Genomic DNA, 16,807 nt, shown 5'->3' on the forward strand with positions numbered 1-16,807 from the left:
TCAGGCACCGTACCTTCGAAAACCTGAGCAAAATACATTTTTCTTCCTTTAAGGCATTGTCTTTGTGCTTCTGTTCCTTCAGTGAAACTCCATGACACAAAAAGCAAGTTTTGGAGGTGGGGTTTATTTGGGATACACTTTCACATTTTGGTCTGGCATTGAAGGAAGTCAGGACAGGAACTCAAAACGATGTAGAACAATTTTTTATACCTAAAACTATTTTTCTTAAGTCCTAAACAACTTAAGTTTTAATTGTAAGACTAATATTATTGAATTTTCAACCCCATTAGTGACTTGAGAGGAAATATTATCTGAGAATGTAGGAAATGCGGGTAAGCCGCTTCTGAAACTATAAAAATGTCAGCGACAGTTTGGTATCTGTACAGTCCCCCAAGTTCCTCTATAACACTGGAGTATCTATCTTCAGCCTTCTGGCCCAGTATATATGACAGGGTTTTCTGTGAAGCAAGAATTTATGAAGGACTTGCCTACTTTGTTCTTGCAAAGCTCAGCGGTTGACTTCTCTGCATCCCGTTTGTCAACTTTGGACAGCATTCTGTCCACAGTAGAAGCAAGAGCAGCTTCCACATTTGAAGGAAACCACTCTAGGATATTCTTTGATCCTTATCATCTCCTTTGAAGTAGCAAAAGGTGCTGCCTGACATGTCTCATAGTCAAAATGACCTTAAAATAATAAAACATCTTAAGATGCCACTTTCTGTAGGTGTCAGGTTTTTAAAGACCATCTGTTAATCTAGTATTTCCGAACTGGCAAATGTTGCTTGTTATTAGCTATTTACTATAGGTTCATCCTAGGAACCAATATTTCTATTTATTAATTTAACCATTATCAGACCTAACCTTAAGTTTGACTAATTTATGTTACTTAATTATCCTAAACAGTTCATAATAGCAGCTTTTAAAAGAACTGAAACTTGATATTAAATTAAAATATCACCTAGGTACAATACCTCAAACAGTATGTTGTAGCAAAATATAACCTTGATTTTGCATCAATATACAAAGGTTAGTAACAGCTCTAATACCTTTTTTTAAAATTCTTTTTAAAAAAGATTTATTTATTTATTTTTATGTATGTGAGATACACCAGAAGAGGGAATTGGATCCCATTACAGATGGTTGTGAGCCACCATGTGGCTGCTGGGAGTTGAACTCAGGACCTTTGGAAAAGCCATCAGTGTTCTTAATCACTGAGCCATCTCTCCAGCCCCAGTTCTAATACCTTAATAGTAGATTCAGTAATCAACTCTTTATTCCCATTATTCTATTTTTCCCCTTTCCCTCTTCATCTCTTCTCTTCTTTCTCCCTCAAAATTAGATAAGAAACATAGAAGGGTAAAGAGGGGGGAGGAGAGAAAAACCTCTGAGTCTAACCTCTTATATTTTCTTTTCTTTCTGATCCAAGACCATTAACAACTTCCAAACAACTCGTCCCTTTAATGATGACAACAATTCACCATCCTATGGAAAACCAAAAACCATCTATCCCAACTCTTGGAAATGTGGGAGCTGCTCTCTTAAAATTGCTTCCTGATGATTTGTGGTGTCATTTTCTCTTTGCACCCCTCTCCCAAATTATGATAATGGTCAGCCTTAAGAACACTAACTAGCATTTGTTGTCTCATCTGTGCATGCTGTGAAAATGCGGGCTTAAACGGAGTCCTGACTGGAACAATCAGAAAGACTGCACCAAATGGGGCTGTTCTTTGAAGCTGTCCTGGAAACAGATTTTGATGAAACAGCTATTAAGGCAGTCTGAGGTTGGATCAGGCAGGATGCTGCAATAAATATGTCTCAGCGTCTCAGCATCCTTTTCATCATCCTCAAGGTGTTTCTTGACAGGATTTCTTTCCTGGTTGTTTCCTCTGTGAACATATACTCTTTCAAAGGTATTATATTTTTGCAGGGACATAAATGTGGAAGGTGCAGTGTGCACGAATCAGTTAAAGGTGATTCTTTGCTCTTTGTTAATGAAGGGAAAAGGATCTGTCTTTTTATTTTTAAGACGGTTCGGATTGTATGACCAAACTATAGTACCTGTTTTCATCTATGCCCTATGAAGGATGTCCTGACAAGTCCCGAGGATTCTGTAGCCAGGGGCTCTCCCTCTGTTATATCTGATCTTTACCAATGTGAAAGGAGTCCACAGCCTTTTCTCTTTGAAACAAGAGCATATTCTTTTCCCCCATACAAAACCTTTCTGTTTTCCATTTTGAGGGCGTCATATATTTATGCTGATCTAGTTCAGCAGTCCTTCCCAAAACCCAGTGTATTTTTGCTGTTATCTATCTTACTGACATTAAAACATTTTAAAGTCAATAAGGCAATATTTAGTCTATCCTTGGGAGCTTTCACATCCTCCTCCTGTTCTGTGGGCATTTTTCTTAGATTTTTGTTAGATCTCTCCACAACTGCTTGACTTTTAGGATTGTAAGCTGTAACTGTAGCAGGTTTTATGCATTAATGTTTAAAAATTGTTTTATTTTCTTGGATATCTTTGCCTGAGCATCGTCATCGGTTTTAATCAGCAAAGGCTCTCTGATAACTGCAATCTCAGAATCATCATTTCAGAATTCAAGGTCAAAGCTCATTGGAATTCTGAACCTGTATCATATGTACATTTCTTAATTCTCCAAACTCTATTAAATGAAACACATAATCTATTGTATGACATTGCCTTAAGGTAGCATCGATAAGTGAAATCTGGATTCTTACTTCAACGTATTACATCTCTATGGTTATCATTCTAATTCCTCAAGCCTTTGTGGATTTCTTTTTAGCCTAGAACTATCTCTTTTGGTGGTACTGTAGGTTCCAGACTGGGTTTTTGAAGGTTTTTTATTCTGACTGAAAGAGTACTCTAATCTCTGTTCTGTTACCTTTAATTCAGCATGTAGTTTCTCAGTCTCTTCTTTAGTCTGTTTTATTCTGATCTCTCATAAAGTGGATAAAGAAAATTGTAATTATTATTGAAAAAATAATTGTTTCAATGTTGATAAGTATAGCAAAATCATATGGAATTCAGATGTCGTTTGGTTTGGTATTGTGTTTCTCTATTTTTAACACTGAAAGTACACCCCCCCCCCCCCAGTTTCTAACTCTCCTCTTCCTTCTGAGACATTACTTTCTTATTTTCAAAGTAATTATTTCTTCCTGTAAATTTTATCCTCAGTTTCCTTTTTTTTTTCTTTTTTTTTCTTTTTTCTTTCTTTCTTTTTTTTTTTTTTTTTGCTATCTTAAAACTTAATACCTTACCAGTTTAGAAGGCTGTGGCTTTTCGGTCCTACCACAGCTCTAGGAAAACGTTCTTTTTGGCCTTCTGTCCATCTGCAGGCTCCTCAGACCAGACATCTGCAGGCTCCTCAGGCCGTCATGTGTGCCTACGGTGGCTAATTATCTCTTCCATTCTGTTCAGCAGGCCACCCTTGCTGGTTTTGGGGCCGTGGAGTGTACCTGCCGGGGGTCTTCTATCTGCCCTACCTTTGGGGAATTTTTTGCCTGTTAGGCACACCTTAGCCACTCTTTTCCTGATTCTATCAGCTGCTCACAGGCCTCCGCTATCCCTAGTAGTCAGCCATGCCACACTTGGGGGAGGGGATAGGGAGGCATGGCAGGGGAGGTACGTGTCTGTATTTCCAAGTGCATCCTCTTGGAGGTTAGCCACTCTTTGGCCAGGAAACTGCCGTCTACTCTGGAGTTTTTACTCAGGCTCTAAGCTTGGGCTCTAAGAGCTCCATGTTGAGCACCATATGTAACTGTAGGCTTTCCCCACAACGGCCCAGGTTCAGCAAATAACAACTCTGAGACTTCTTATATATGAATAATGCCTAGTCCAAAAGGTAGAGCTCTGTTCCCTGACTAGCTCAATGATCTCATTCTATTGTAAGTTCTGCCAAGTGGCCAGTAACCTGGTCCTCAGTTACACGTGACCATCTTCCTCTGTGGGGCTGAATCTTCTTCTCCTGTGTTGGTTTCTTTCCCAGAATCCCCCACTCTCTCTCTACCAATTGTCCCATCTCCTAATCCTACCTCAGCTCATCTTTTTACTGACAGGCGAATGTTCCACACAGTGCACAAGAAATTATCCCTACAGAAGCAATGAATAGTCCAGCCCAGCTGCAACACCTATGGACCATAGCAATCACCCTCATGGAGAGACATCTGGAAAGGAACAGTAATTGGTAGTATTGATGGTAACCTACAACTGCCTAATTGAGGCCCATTCAACAGGAGAGAGATAATGCCTTGTACTATAAACCCAACTGATACCTAGGGCTAGTGAGGTCACAGGGCCTTAAAAAAGAACTTGCTACTGTCACTTTACTAGACCAGCATATAATTCCTCACTACATGTGCACAGACAGCGGGTGTAAGAATATACTAATACATTTTTCAAAAAAGCATCACGTCTCTTCCTAGAAAATGGAGACCATCAGAGGAAACCCCAATGGACACAGCATAGAGATCAACAAATCCTCAGGAGGCCAGGAGGTTCAGCTCTTGAATCTGTCACTCGGGAAACATATCGGAAGGGGGAGTCAGAAAGATTGTCAGAGTCAGGACACCTGGAAGTCTTAGGTGAAACAGTCTCTAGAAACTGCTGCATGAGCAAAACTGAGGCAGTAGATCTATCAAACTACAGGGAAAGGGCTGAATGTCATAGGTCCCATTCCTAGGCAAAGAACTAAAGAGAGCTAATGACTACCAGGAGAGGAGAATCAGCCTCTCCCAGAGTTGAGTCCTCTTATGACTTACCTCATACAAAGTGGTCAGCCCTGAACCCATATGCACATAAATAACAAAAACAGACTCAACAGGGTGAATTTATATGTCTGTGCACATATAAGTACGTGTATAGGTATGTAACTCATAATTAAAGAACAAGAGGCTCTCAGTTTGAGGATTTGGGTTGGAGTTAAGGAAAAGGGTTGACACGAGGGTACCTGGGAGAGGCTAGAGAGATGAAAGGGATGGAGGGAAGTGGTATAGTTCAATTTTAATTAAAGTGTATAAAAATTAAGCAACAAATTTAAATGCAGTGTTTGAGTTCTGCTTTACATCTGCCTCTCACAACATCGGGTCTACTCCTGTACATGTTCTCAGGAACCCTTTATAAACATTTGCCAAAACTAAAGTCAACAGCAAACTTCATATATGTATCTCTTCAAGATACCTGCCTTTCAAATCATTATCAGAACACGAAGATGTAATCCTGCTGTTCCTTTTAGATGGTTTCTCATCCTGAATATATCCTTTATTTACAAAATCCTTCATGTCATTTAAGCCCAAATTGCCCCTATTTCCTTTTCTTCCCTCTTTTCTTTCTCTCCTCCCTTTTTCTCTTTTTCCCTCCCTCCCTCTCTCTTGTCCTTCCTTCTTTCCTTCCTTTCTTCCTTCATCCATCTTTCTTCCATTCATCCATCTTTCTTTCTCTCTCTCATTCTTTCTTTCTTTCTTCTTCCCTTCCCCCTTTCTCTTTCTTCCTTTTAGACAATTGAACTCTTAACTCTGTCATTATGCCAAATGATAATATAGATCATGTCACCACACCTGGCTGCATCACTTACTTAACTGGTGCTTCTTAGAGAACAGGGAGTACATCTTTTTATCAATTGCCATGTGGCAAACATCGGTGCTTTGCACAGAGTAGATAAATGTGTAATTTAATATAAGTTAAATGGAATTATTAGAACACGGTCTGGTGTAGACAGGTAGAATTTCATATATGACTTAAGACTACCATCGTTTAACTAACTTCGAAGTTTCCATACTTTCACTCTTCATATTGCTGTCTGAGTTATTTCCATAAGTTTTAGTTAAGTGTGTTGTCTGATGCTCTCCTGGGAAAAATTTAACTTTGGGTATTCAAGGCCCTCCACCTCCTGTACTATTCTTTACACCCTCTCTTTAACATTGTGTGTTGGCCATGCTGGGTCATGGATATAAAATGGTTAAATCCAGGCCTTCCTTTAGTATGCCGTGGCCTTAGACTACCTCATTTATCCTGTGGGTCACAGAAGAACTTCAAGTTTGTTATCATCACATTAAGTAACTCCAAGCTGCTCTTCAGCCAAGAATTACCAATGATTACCAAAGACTCATTGGGCAGCCATTGACAAAAGGGGACTATGTACGTCAAGAAGCATCTGAGCCAGACCTGTCTAAGTGTGTGTTATGGTGATAGAAGTGCTCTCTATAGATCAGACTAATCACACAGATGCAATTTCAGACAATCTAGGGAAATGGTACTTGGCACAGGGCAGGCTTCTCATCTCTACATTCTTTAGCTTCACAGTCTTTTCACTATGATGACCCTTCTCCTAATGGAAGTTTCCAGCCTCTGCCTTTTCTTAGTCTCTAGACCCAAATGATGGAACACTACAATCAGACAACACAGAAGTACCACATGAGTTTTTCCTATTACATTTTGGGGGACTTCACTGAAAGTTATTCGTTGTCTGGATTGCTGTGCTCACATGACAATAAAAATAACTTTTGCTATATTTATTTCATTGTAACTTGTGAGATGACTATATTTTGAAAAATCCTTGGCATTAAAATACATTCCCAGTGAAGAATTATCAAAATGAATGGACTGTCTGTCCCTAGTGTTTGAACTGTGGAAAACTGGAACAGTACGTTGTACTTATTTGTGGAGGTATGCGGTTTCTAATCTGAAATCTGTTTCAGTTTGTTCCACATAAGGGGCCACGGAAAATACCATCCCAGTAAAGCTTTTGCTGTCAGAAGCTCTGCAAGTCAAAGCTTGTGATTTATTTATTATTTTTGTTGCTGGCTTTTTCTTTCTACCAAAGGTCAAATGCCATGAAGACTATGCCTAGTTAACAATATTTGTTGATTGATTGATTAATTGTCAAATGAAAAAGTTCTGAAAATATTCACAGCCATTCCCATTCGAGACTGGACTTTTCAAATCTTGCACTTTACAAGAAAGCTGGGTATAGTGAAACATGCCTGTAGTCCTATCTACTTCAGAGCCTGAAACATGAGAATCATTTAAGCCTAGAAATTTAGGACTAGCTAGGGAATTATAATCTAATCTCTTCTTTAAACAAACAAATGCAAACAACACCTCCCCCCAAAAAAAACTCACCCAATAACAAACAAAAAAAAAATAACCCTAGTAAAATTTGTCTTTATCTTTCTCTGCATTGACAGACACTTTCTATCTCACTGATTCAATACAGGTTCTTCCAACACCCATCCATCCATCCATCCATCCACCCATCATCCATCCATCCATCATCCATTCATCATCCATCCACCATCCATCCATTCTGCTCATGTTGTATAACAATTGTTGGAATCAGCAGAGAGTAGAGAGAGAGAGAGAAAAAAGCACAGGATCTTCATTTGTGCTTTTCATAATCTTACTGGAAAAGTTAAAATTATCAAACAATTATGAAAATGAGAAATGCCTCTACTAAGCACTAAATTACAGAACTCAGTGCTGTAGCAAACATCTAAAAAGAGATGTGGTCTAGGTAAGGAGGTCAGAGCCCACTTCCCTGGGGAAGTGGCAATTGCATTGCTAGGTGTGTGGTGAGCAAGAGCTAAAATTACAATGCGGAGAGGAACCATTAGATGGAAAGATTCCCTGGGGCTGAGGGACACAGCATCTTTAAGCAAACAGAAGGCAGCCGGTGATGCTGGTGCAGGGAATTGTGTACAAGGTTGGAACGTAAGAGGAAGTCAGCCCGACAGAGCTATGCTGTATTAAGGATGCTGCTTTCATCTGAATGTTCAGGAGACCTGTCAGGGGTTGGTAAGTGACAGGAGGCAAGATTAGGTTTGTGTGTTGAAAGCATCCCTAGCATTAAGAAGGAAAAATATTAGGTGTAGGAAATATCAGAGGGTGGTGGGTTAACTGCCAGTAAGATGGTCTCGTCCATCAGATTAGGGACTGAGGAAAAGTGGACAGAGTGTGAGGTAAATAGGACTTAGTGGCAAAGTGGATTTGTTAGGCAAAAGCTTTATGAATTAAGTGCTATACAGACCTGACATATTTGTGTCATATTTCCACACAGTATCACTGTTTCAATAATTCGTAACTCACTTACACCAATGGTATTTATTCTGTACCTGTTGTATGTCATTCTGGTGATACAGAAATGAGCAAAGTTGCCCCTCCTGTATTTGTTCCAGACATCTGGTTAAAAGTGTGAATTAGGGTAGTCACAAAGAAGCATTCCCAATACCGAAAGCCATTTTTCTTTGGCAAATAGACAAAAGTCACGTTCAGTCCTTCTCATTTCTAAAGTATCCCTTATTGTGTAGAAGTATCAGGGAGGGATCAGAGTATAAAGCAGGTACTTTTACGGTCACAAAGCAATGGGATGTTATTACTTGAACTAAGGTCTTCCAATTTTAAGCTGAGGGTGCCCCCCATCTCCTCCCGCTTACTAAAACTGTTCCCAGATATAGAAAGTTTGCTTCAGAAAGGGAATTCCTCCAAATTAGCCAGAATGAAGGCTTTTTTTCAGCCACAACATATTCCTGCATTTAGTACAAGCAAAGCACTTGCTTTCTTCAGTGTTACCCAGAGTAGCACAGATTATTAGCCAAATGAAAGGAGGAGGTACAGAAAATTGGGATTTTTGTATTGACCATCACAGAAGAAAGAACTGATCAGAAATATGTTTTACCCATGCCAGGTGTCTGAAACCAAGACTACACCAGGCAGGCCCACATTCACACGAACCTTTATTCTCTTAGGCTGCTTGGCTGTGTAACTTTAATTGATAATTTTTAGCTAGTCCTTAACACACAGGTCAATGCTCCTTTTTTTCTTTTTATTTCTTCTTCTTTTATTAAACAACACATTTGACTTTCACAATGAGTGGTCCTGGGAATGTGATCTGATTTTCTTAAGACTACATAATGTCTATAGGAGTAAAGAAAACATCTTCCTGGAAGCAATCCTGCTTCACTTCTAAGGGCTGTTGATTTCTCAGTGGACAGGTACAACATTTAATCCACACTGATAACCTCTTTACTCGAAAGCTGTTTTCTCTTATATCTGACATTTTTCCAGTTACTGAAGTCAAACAACAGAACCACATCTGGACTTCCAAATGTTCAATGACATTATTTAGCAAAATAAATTTATTAAAAGTATTCAAAAACCACTTCAAAGTTTAGCTGCCCGCGAGACAGATTTTGGCACTCATAACAGACGCTGGTTCTACAGCATTCACTCCCTCACACACCACAGAACAATGCAAACACACTCTTCAGTTCAGCAATACAGGACACAGTGGTAATGATCTGTGGTCCTAAGAACATCAACACCCTTGCACACAGTAAACATTGTAACGTTATTTACTACTAAAATGTTAAAACTAGAACTACACCCACTATGTGGTAACACGGACTAGTTTAGGGGACGGTGCACAGCCAGCTAGCTAAGGCCACATAATCCCAGACCTATTGATTTTAAATGCTCCAACAACATCGAGTCCTATCTTTCATCTCAGACTCTGCCTTCTCGAGGAAGAGTGCGCATTCAGAGCCCTGTTCCCTCCCCTCTGTCCTTCACACAGCAAGGGAAATGTCATCTCACATGGAGACCCTCCTAGGTTGCCTGCTTTCTGATCTACTACCCAACTTTGAATCAATAGTTCTGAGCGATGTTTTCCTAACACTCAGGCTGAATTCAAGGTCAGTTTTTTTTCTTCTGGCAGGTTACAGCCTTTGCTCTTGGGAGACAGAATGGAATGTCCTCTGTGTGTGTGGGGGGGACTCCTCATCTCATGTAGCATGGGGCTCTGTGGTGATCTGTGGCTTTTTACACAAGTCCTGGTAAAATTCTGACTCCAGGAAGCGAGGATAAGAATTGTTCTCCATTAGGCTGTATACCCTCTTCTGAGCTGTGGTGAAGCAGCCACTTGTAGCTTCTTGGATATTTTGGGCAATCAGAGTTTTTGTTTGAAAGTCGATGTTTATCTGAAAGAACAAAACAAAACTCCATTTATTTGCTATTCAATGGTACAAATTGATACTTAATAATGAAACGTAAAGGTATAATTTCTGATCAGTTTAACTGTCGGTTTTGGAGGGACTTAAATGTTAGGACAGCTGGGGTGAGAGCCACACAGGGCTCTTCTCACTTGGCTTGAAAGTGGTGTATTCAAGTCTCTGGTTTCGCTACAGTAATGCAGATGATCCGAGTAACCCGTTTTCTTACCTCTTTAGGAGCTTCCTTCTCTATGAAGTCAGTGTATATTTTCCTTGCTTTTGAGGACAGTTTTTGGGGTGATTTGGTTTTTTTGAAGTCTTCACAAGCCAGCCAGAATTCAATATTTTCTTCACAGAACTCAGATTTTAAAAACGCCCGGAATGCAGCAAGCCCGTCTGCAAGCAAAAGAGAAGCGGTATGTAGAATATGAACGCAGTGACTGAATTACACACAGGTCTCAGTACAAAATGAGCAGCTTCCTAGATTTCATTCAAGCCTGTCATTCTCGAAGTCTAGCTCTATAAGCACTAAGATGCCAGTAAGCAAAATGCTTAAGTTTGTAGTCTGCAACAAAAAGTATACTTAACTTCAACGTCAATACCAGACCTGTATTTATAGGATGGCCCTGAGTTCACTAGGAACCAGGGCTTCTGAAAATATTCCATGCAAGGGAAAAGCTGACTCAACCGTATCTCTATGAGTAACTGGCATTTTAATTTTTAGGCTAATCTTTCTTCCCCACCTGAGGTGAATACTCCTATGTCTCCGTAATTAAATTCAGCGAAATAAGAGAAACAGAAAGAGGCTTTGTACTGTCCATGGTGATAATGTCTAATGCAGTTCTTGCAAACTGCTCCTTTTGTGGTGTCAAGGCTTTTGAGACACTGGTAAGAGACCACATTCAAGAGGTTAACTTACATTTGCTGGCCAGCAGTTCATCAAATGCTTCTGCCCAGAGCAGCGCTTCCTCAGGAGAAGGCCTGAAAGAGAAGTTGCACACATGAGCTACACCACACAGCAGACAGTTCCTCTTTCCTGTGCTCTGGTCTGTCTAGATAGCCATCTCCACACCCACAGGATTTGAAACTTACTTGATAAAAGTTTGCTGTTTGCTCTTCTTGCCAGTTTTGGGCTTCCCAGGAGTAGAGGAGTTTTGCAAGAAGTAGCTCAAACGGGTCTTCCAATCCTTTAAGCTGGAAAAAAAAAGAGAGAGAAAAAAATACTTCAAGTGGCTATTCTTGAATGGTAAGATTATCATCAGCTGCAGTAGCTGCAAACAAAGCAGACAATGACTCCCATCCTCTTAGCATTTAAACCCAGCACCTCGTGTACTGAGCACAACTTTCTCCATTCATCTGACTATAGCGAGTTTTACAAGCAGGATAGGACTATGTAACAGCTAAGGCATTTTACATTTTCACAATTTATTTCTGACCTAATAAACAGGTAGTGGTTTTTCTGCATGGTTGACTACAACTTGCTGACATTTTACGACTGAGAACAGCTGATGTTTCTTCCCTTTCTGCACTGGAGGCAGGAGGGTCTGGACTATGCCAGAGACAATGCACAGGTGTGTGTGTGTGTGTGTGTGTGTGTGTGTGTGTGTGTGTGTGTGACTCCCTAGCTCCTTTCTGCGACCGCCCACAGTGCTTCTCCGCAGCAGATACTGCAGCGCAAATTACTCATTCCACAGTCGTGACTGGGTGAGACCTACTTTATGATTTAAAAAACGGATCTCATACATTGGGAATCAACTTAGACACCTCCACCCAGCAGCTATGCACACAGCTCAGAACTAACAATGAAATGTATAGGCGCCGGTGGACGTTGTACAGCTGCCGGATTCTGATGCTACCTTAAATGCAGAACAAAAAGCCAACCAGCGCCTTCTCAGCCCATCTACCGCCACCTTCTTCAGCCGTTCCTTACAGTTCCTAAACTCCCTGAGCTCACATTAAAAAAGCACATACCACCAGATCTAGCAAGCTAACTCGCCCCCCCTCCCCTTCTCTGCAGAGGTGCAGACTAGAGTATTCAAAGCCGAGATCCAGGGAAGGTCTGTTCCTAGCAGCAAAGCCAGGTAGGGTAAGAACTCTCAGGGAGAGAGGGTATACTCACAGTGTCCGCTTCATTTTCTCTCGCTTCTCCTCGACCTTGGGGCCGTTGCCTGCGCTCTTGTCCATGGGTATGCAGTCGTGCTGGACAGCCAGGAACATGGCACTTTGCATTCTCAGACTCCCGCGGCCACCGCAGCTGTTTGCGGCCAGGGAACGCGCCGCGGGCTTTTAAGGCGGGCGGCGGCGCAGGGGCCGGACCTGGAGGCGTAGGCCACGCCTCTAGAGGGCGCGGATTGGCCCGCTGCAGCCGGCACGAGGGCGGGGTCACGCGGGCCTGCGGCAGTCACGGCAGCCGCAGAAGGGTCTGGAAGCGAGGGCGCTGTTGACGTAGGCGCAGCATCCTCGTGCGCACACAGGGTGGGAGGTGGCAGGCGGGGACAGAGAGCGATTGCTGTTAGGCAGTTCGGGCTTTTCCTTGAGTAAAGACCATACCTTTTACTCTGTGTGTGTGTGTGTGTGTGTGTGTGTGTGTGTGTGTGTGTGTGTGTGTTCGTGCGCGCGCTCGCGTGCCCCACCTTTGCAATTTATCTATTGTTCATACAGAAACCTATAAGGCCGCTAGGATGGGGAGACCCTTGCTGGCTGCATTCAGCTACTCCACCTATTTTAGAGAAGGAAACTAGAGAAGGAAACGAGAGAAAACCTAGGTGCTGTGGCCTCGCTGGAACTTCCTTTAAGGGAATACATGCTGTTCAGGGAGGAAGCAGGAGAAAGTGTTTATTAAAATCTGTTTTTTTAAACGATTCTGCAGTCTCGATTTTGAAATGCATGGTTGCAGCAGTCTGTGACATTGCAGGGTCGGTCCCCAGGAGACCCGAGGGCCTCTCCTGCAGGGCACAGCACAGATCTGAGTGATAGGTGAGAAACACAAAGGGAAACCCAAGATCTCCCAGTTCTGCTGCACCCAGATCATTTGTAGTTTCAGAATGTAAGGAAGCAGGGTTTCCTCATGAGTCATTCTCAGTTGAACAGGTTTAGGATTTACCAGATGTCCAATTGCTTAAATTAAGGGTTGGGGCTAGAGCTAGATGGGAGAGCCGAGCCGGTAGGTGTAGACGGGACAAGCTTCATTTGTGATATCCTCAGAACCTTGTCTCTGCTCCCTCACGGTTTAATATGCTCTGATTTTTAAGAACTAATATGTGACTTCACGTACAAACTGATTCAGCTTCCTATGTTACCAGGATGATGCGGCGGAATACCTAAGTGGTTTTCCCATAAAGTCCGAACAGACAGACTAACAAAAAGTAAAGCCTAGGCTCTAGCTATTCTGCTTCGAACTAGACCCACTAAAAAGAAAATGAAGAACCATTCCTTCAAACTGGGAACCAAGCAGCACGTTGTTACGAGCTGCGGGTAGCTGAGATCCAGGTTTCAGTGAGAAGCCAGTGTGCAATCGCTGATGAAGAAAACTGGTATAATCTTTACTGTGGAAGGAATATCATTTTGATTTCAGTAACATACTTGAAAGCATGTTTATGAATCTGTAAGATGGAATTTTTAATAAGCCCAACAGAACTGCATTTGTTTTAATTTATGACGATTTAATACATGTTTATTAAGTATGTATTATGGAAACAGTGTTGCTGTTTAAAATTTATTGTGCTGGCATATTTGATTTTTTTAACAATACAAAGCAGGAGTATATTTTTCACTTACAACCCTGGGTATTAAAATCATCAGCATTGATTTTTCCGTATAGATCAGATGACCCTTGACACTTGTGGCTGCCAGCAGGTACAATCAGAGGCAGTCCTTGAAGAGTAGTTGCTAAGTATCTGTTGGGACAGTCACTTTCCCCCTGCCTGAGTCCTAGTTTCTCACGAATAGTAGTAGCAATATGTTTTGTTTTCTTTGTTTTGATTTTTTAAAAGATACTATGCAAATATTGCATTTAAGACATTTTGTAAGGTCAACAAAATGCATTAATTTGCACATATAATTGGCAGTCTCAAACTAGCATTTTAGCATAAAAAATCGAAAGGAGTAACTCAACATTAATTAGATTCTAGATGTATAAATTCTATTAACTATCAAGATAATGCAGGTTTGTGTGTCAAGCTTGCCATGAACTGTCTATATTATTAGTAAGAACAATAAACAGAATAGTTCTTATTGAACCTCTTTAGTATCTTGAAGCCTGAAAAGCTCTGTCCTTTTTATATATTAACAAAATGAGTTTACATGTACCCTACTAACTGGTTCAAAGGTAGACTACCCTATTTGATTTTTGTATTTAAAACCACAAGCCTTTTCAAATTGACAATTGGTATTAAATAACAAAATTATTTTTCTCCCTGGAAATTGTGGTTGCTTGGCAAATTTGCATAAGTTTACAACCACCTGTGATTTTGAGCGTTTAGGCGGTACTTACTATAGACAGAAACCTTTTTTCTTGAGAAGTTACCACATTGGGCTGGGAGGGAATATAGTGGTAGAATTCTTGCTAAGCACTGAAGGAGCCCTGGATTCTATCTCCACCAAAATAATAAATATTTAAATAGATAGATAGATAGATAGATAGATAAATAAATAAATAAATAAATAAATAAATAAATAAATAAATAAATAAATAAATAAAAAATCCCCACGTTAAGGTCTTTTTCAAGACTGGCCAACATATTTAAAGTAAAAGCTTCAGGTCTGGTGACTTCCCTTCAGAGTTTGTTGTTGTTACAGTTGGCTTTTAGGTAAATAGGATTGCTAAATACTAAGATGACACACAGTTTCCATTTTGTGGTGGCGGAAGCAGCAATGCAGTGGGTTGAAAAAAGACTGGCCGGCAAAGCCTCAGCCTGAGATCCTCTGATAAACAAAGTGTAGGTTTCCATTTCGAATCTGCCATGCCCTCTGCTGGAGCTGTCTGAGCACATTCCCGTGGATTCTCCCAGAGCAAAGACTAAACATTTTTTTCTTTTTCAAACAACATCACACAGATAACATGAAGAATAAAATGTCTCATTTGCCAAATTTCTATCTTCTCCATTAATTCATTGTTATGCATATTTATATACTAACTCATGCTTTAAAAATTTAAGGCAATATATATGCTTAAAAAAAACTTGGTAATATGTTTAGATATTAATTTGAAAGAACTCCAAACCTGTAGCTCCCCTCCCTCCCCCCTTTTTTTTTCAAATCAAAAAAACAGAAATGCAGCAAAGGGTGGGATAGGTAATTCAAAGAGTCAGGAATGTTCATACAGTCAGAAATGTGACACAGGTCCCCCCATTTTATGTTGTCTGACTTTAGTTTGTGAAATATTTTACCAGAATGAACACATGGTTTCACAAGACTCTCTTCGTCACCCCTTTCCTCTAACATGATCTCAGATTTTTAAAGTTATTATTAATTTCTTAAACGGTAACTTCTGTGCCCAGAGGCTAAGAGAGAAAATTAGTGTTTTTGTCAGGATTGTATTGCTTTAATGCTTGACTTGTGTCTCAGAGAACTTAGTCACTCAACCATTGTGTGCTGGTGGTTTCAGTTAGCTGTACCCTGCTTCCTCTGTGCTCTGGAGTATGTGTTCCAAGTGCAGGCAGGCAAGGCTGTGGGAATTCAATCGCCTTCTTTACCAAAACACTGAGAATAATAGGAACCTGAGGATGTTTTTCTGAATGAAAAGTGCAAACATTAACCAGATTCCACATGTAGGTGTGTTCAGTAGTTGGTGCCTTGTGCCATCTAAAGCAAGGGACCATTGCTGTGGCGAGAGGAAAACTGATGGGAGAAAGTGGTTAAAAATACTTCCCTGTCAAGTAAGTTGCATAAGTGACCTAAAGATTGGGAAGCACAGAAGCATTGACTGACTTCTTGACATTTCTTATGACTAGAGTTTTAATTTCTAGCCAAAGAACCTGAAATGTTAGTTGGAATGCATTTACTAATGTCTTCAAATCTGACATGTTTGGTTAAGGATGAGTTAGATTTTGAAGGTATAGAAAGCCAGTCCCTGGGGATGTGACTTCCTCCTGTTTTTCGAGTATGAAAGGACCATTGTCAACAAGAGATCTGGTGCACTGTTCCCCAGACCCCAGTATACTGAGAACTTATAAGCAGGGAGCAATGATCTATTTTATATATGTTTTAGGCCTTTGATTCATGGACTACTTTATAATAATAGGTAGCTCTGTACATGTTCTCTTCCTTCCTTTGCTTTTCTTTTCTTTTTCCTCATTTTTCTTTCCTCTGCTTCTTCATTTTTCTCCTCTTTTTCTTTCTTCTTCCCCTTCTCTCTTTCTTCCTCTTGACTTCCACTTTTCCTTTCACTCCCTTCCTTCTCTTTCCTTTCTTCCCTTTCCCTCCTTCCTTCCCCCTCTCTCCCTCCCTGCCTGCCTCCCTCCCTCCCAGTCTTTTATAAAATAAGTGAATTTGGTTATTTTTTTTCTGTAAGCCTTTGGGACTTTGTTGCACTAAATATTAAAAAATAAAATATTAATTTATCTCTTTACTGGCCCTGAGGTCTCACTCCTCAGGCCCAACCCTGATACGGAGCCCCATGTAACTCTGGAGCCCAGTCTGAGCCACCAACACAACCCAACTTGTCCAAGCAACTCCCTTTCCTGGCAGTTTTCTACCACATATTCTCTGCCTCCGTCCTGGGATGTTTCTGTACCCCAAATCCCACATAAGTACAACTCTACTTGCTTTTCATACAGGTTTATATGTTCAACTCTCAATCCACAAACAA

The 16,807-nt window shown here is 40.7% G+C and overlaps 1 protein-coding gene across 1 annotated transcript; it reads right to left on the reverse strand.

Annotated features, from left to right (window-relative positions):
* Window positions 1-8,849: 8,849 nt before the first annotated feature.
* On the reverse strand, window positions 8,850-12,240 carry RGS2 (regulator of G protein signaling 2). Its single transcript, XM_080918324.1, has 5 exons — window positions 12,119-12,240; window positions 11,092-11,193; window positions 10,919-10,980; window positions 10,229-10,395; window positions 8,850-9,987 (listed from the first exon to the last, which is right to left on the reverse strand). The coding sequence occupies exons 1-5, from the start codon at window positions 12,226-12,228 to the stop codon at window positions 9,793-9,795; spliced, it is 636 nt and encodes a 211-aa protein (XP_080774450.1). The 5' UTR covers window positions 12,229-12,240; the 3' UTR covers window positions 8,850-9,792.
* Window positions 12,241-16,807: the final 4,567 nt, after the last annotated feature.

Source organism: Micromys minutus (genome assembly GCF_963924665.1).
Source record: "Micromys minutus genome assembly, chromosome: 6".
NCBI lineage: Eukaryota > Metazoa > Chordata > Mammalia > Rodentia > Muridae > Micromys > Micromys minutus.

Excerpts from the sequence above, each read along its gene's own strand:
- RGS2 (XM_080918324.1), bottom strand. The coding sequence starts at position 12,228 with ATGCAAAGTGCCATGTTCCTGGCTGTCCAGCACGACTGCATACCCATG. Across the intron at positions 11,194-12,118 it reads GAGAAAATGAAGCGGACACT|CTTAAAGGATTGGAAGACCC; the intron begins GTGAGTATACCC and ends TTTTTTTTCCAG. Across the intron at positions 10,981-11,091 it reads AAACAGCAAACTTTTATCAA|GCCTTCTCCTGAGGAAGCGC; the intron begins GTAAGTTTCAAA and ends CTTCTCTTTCAG.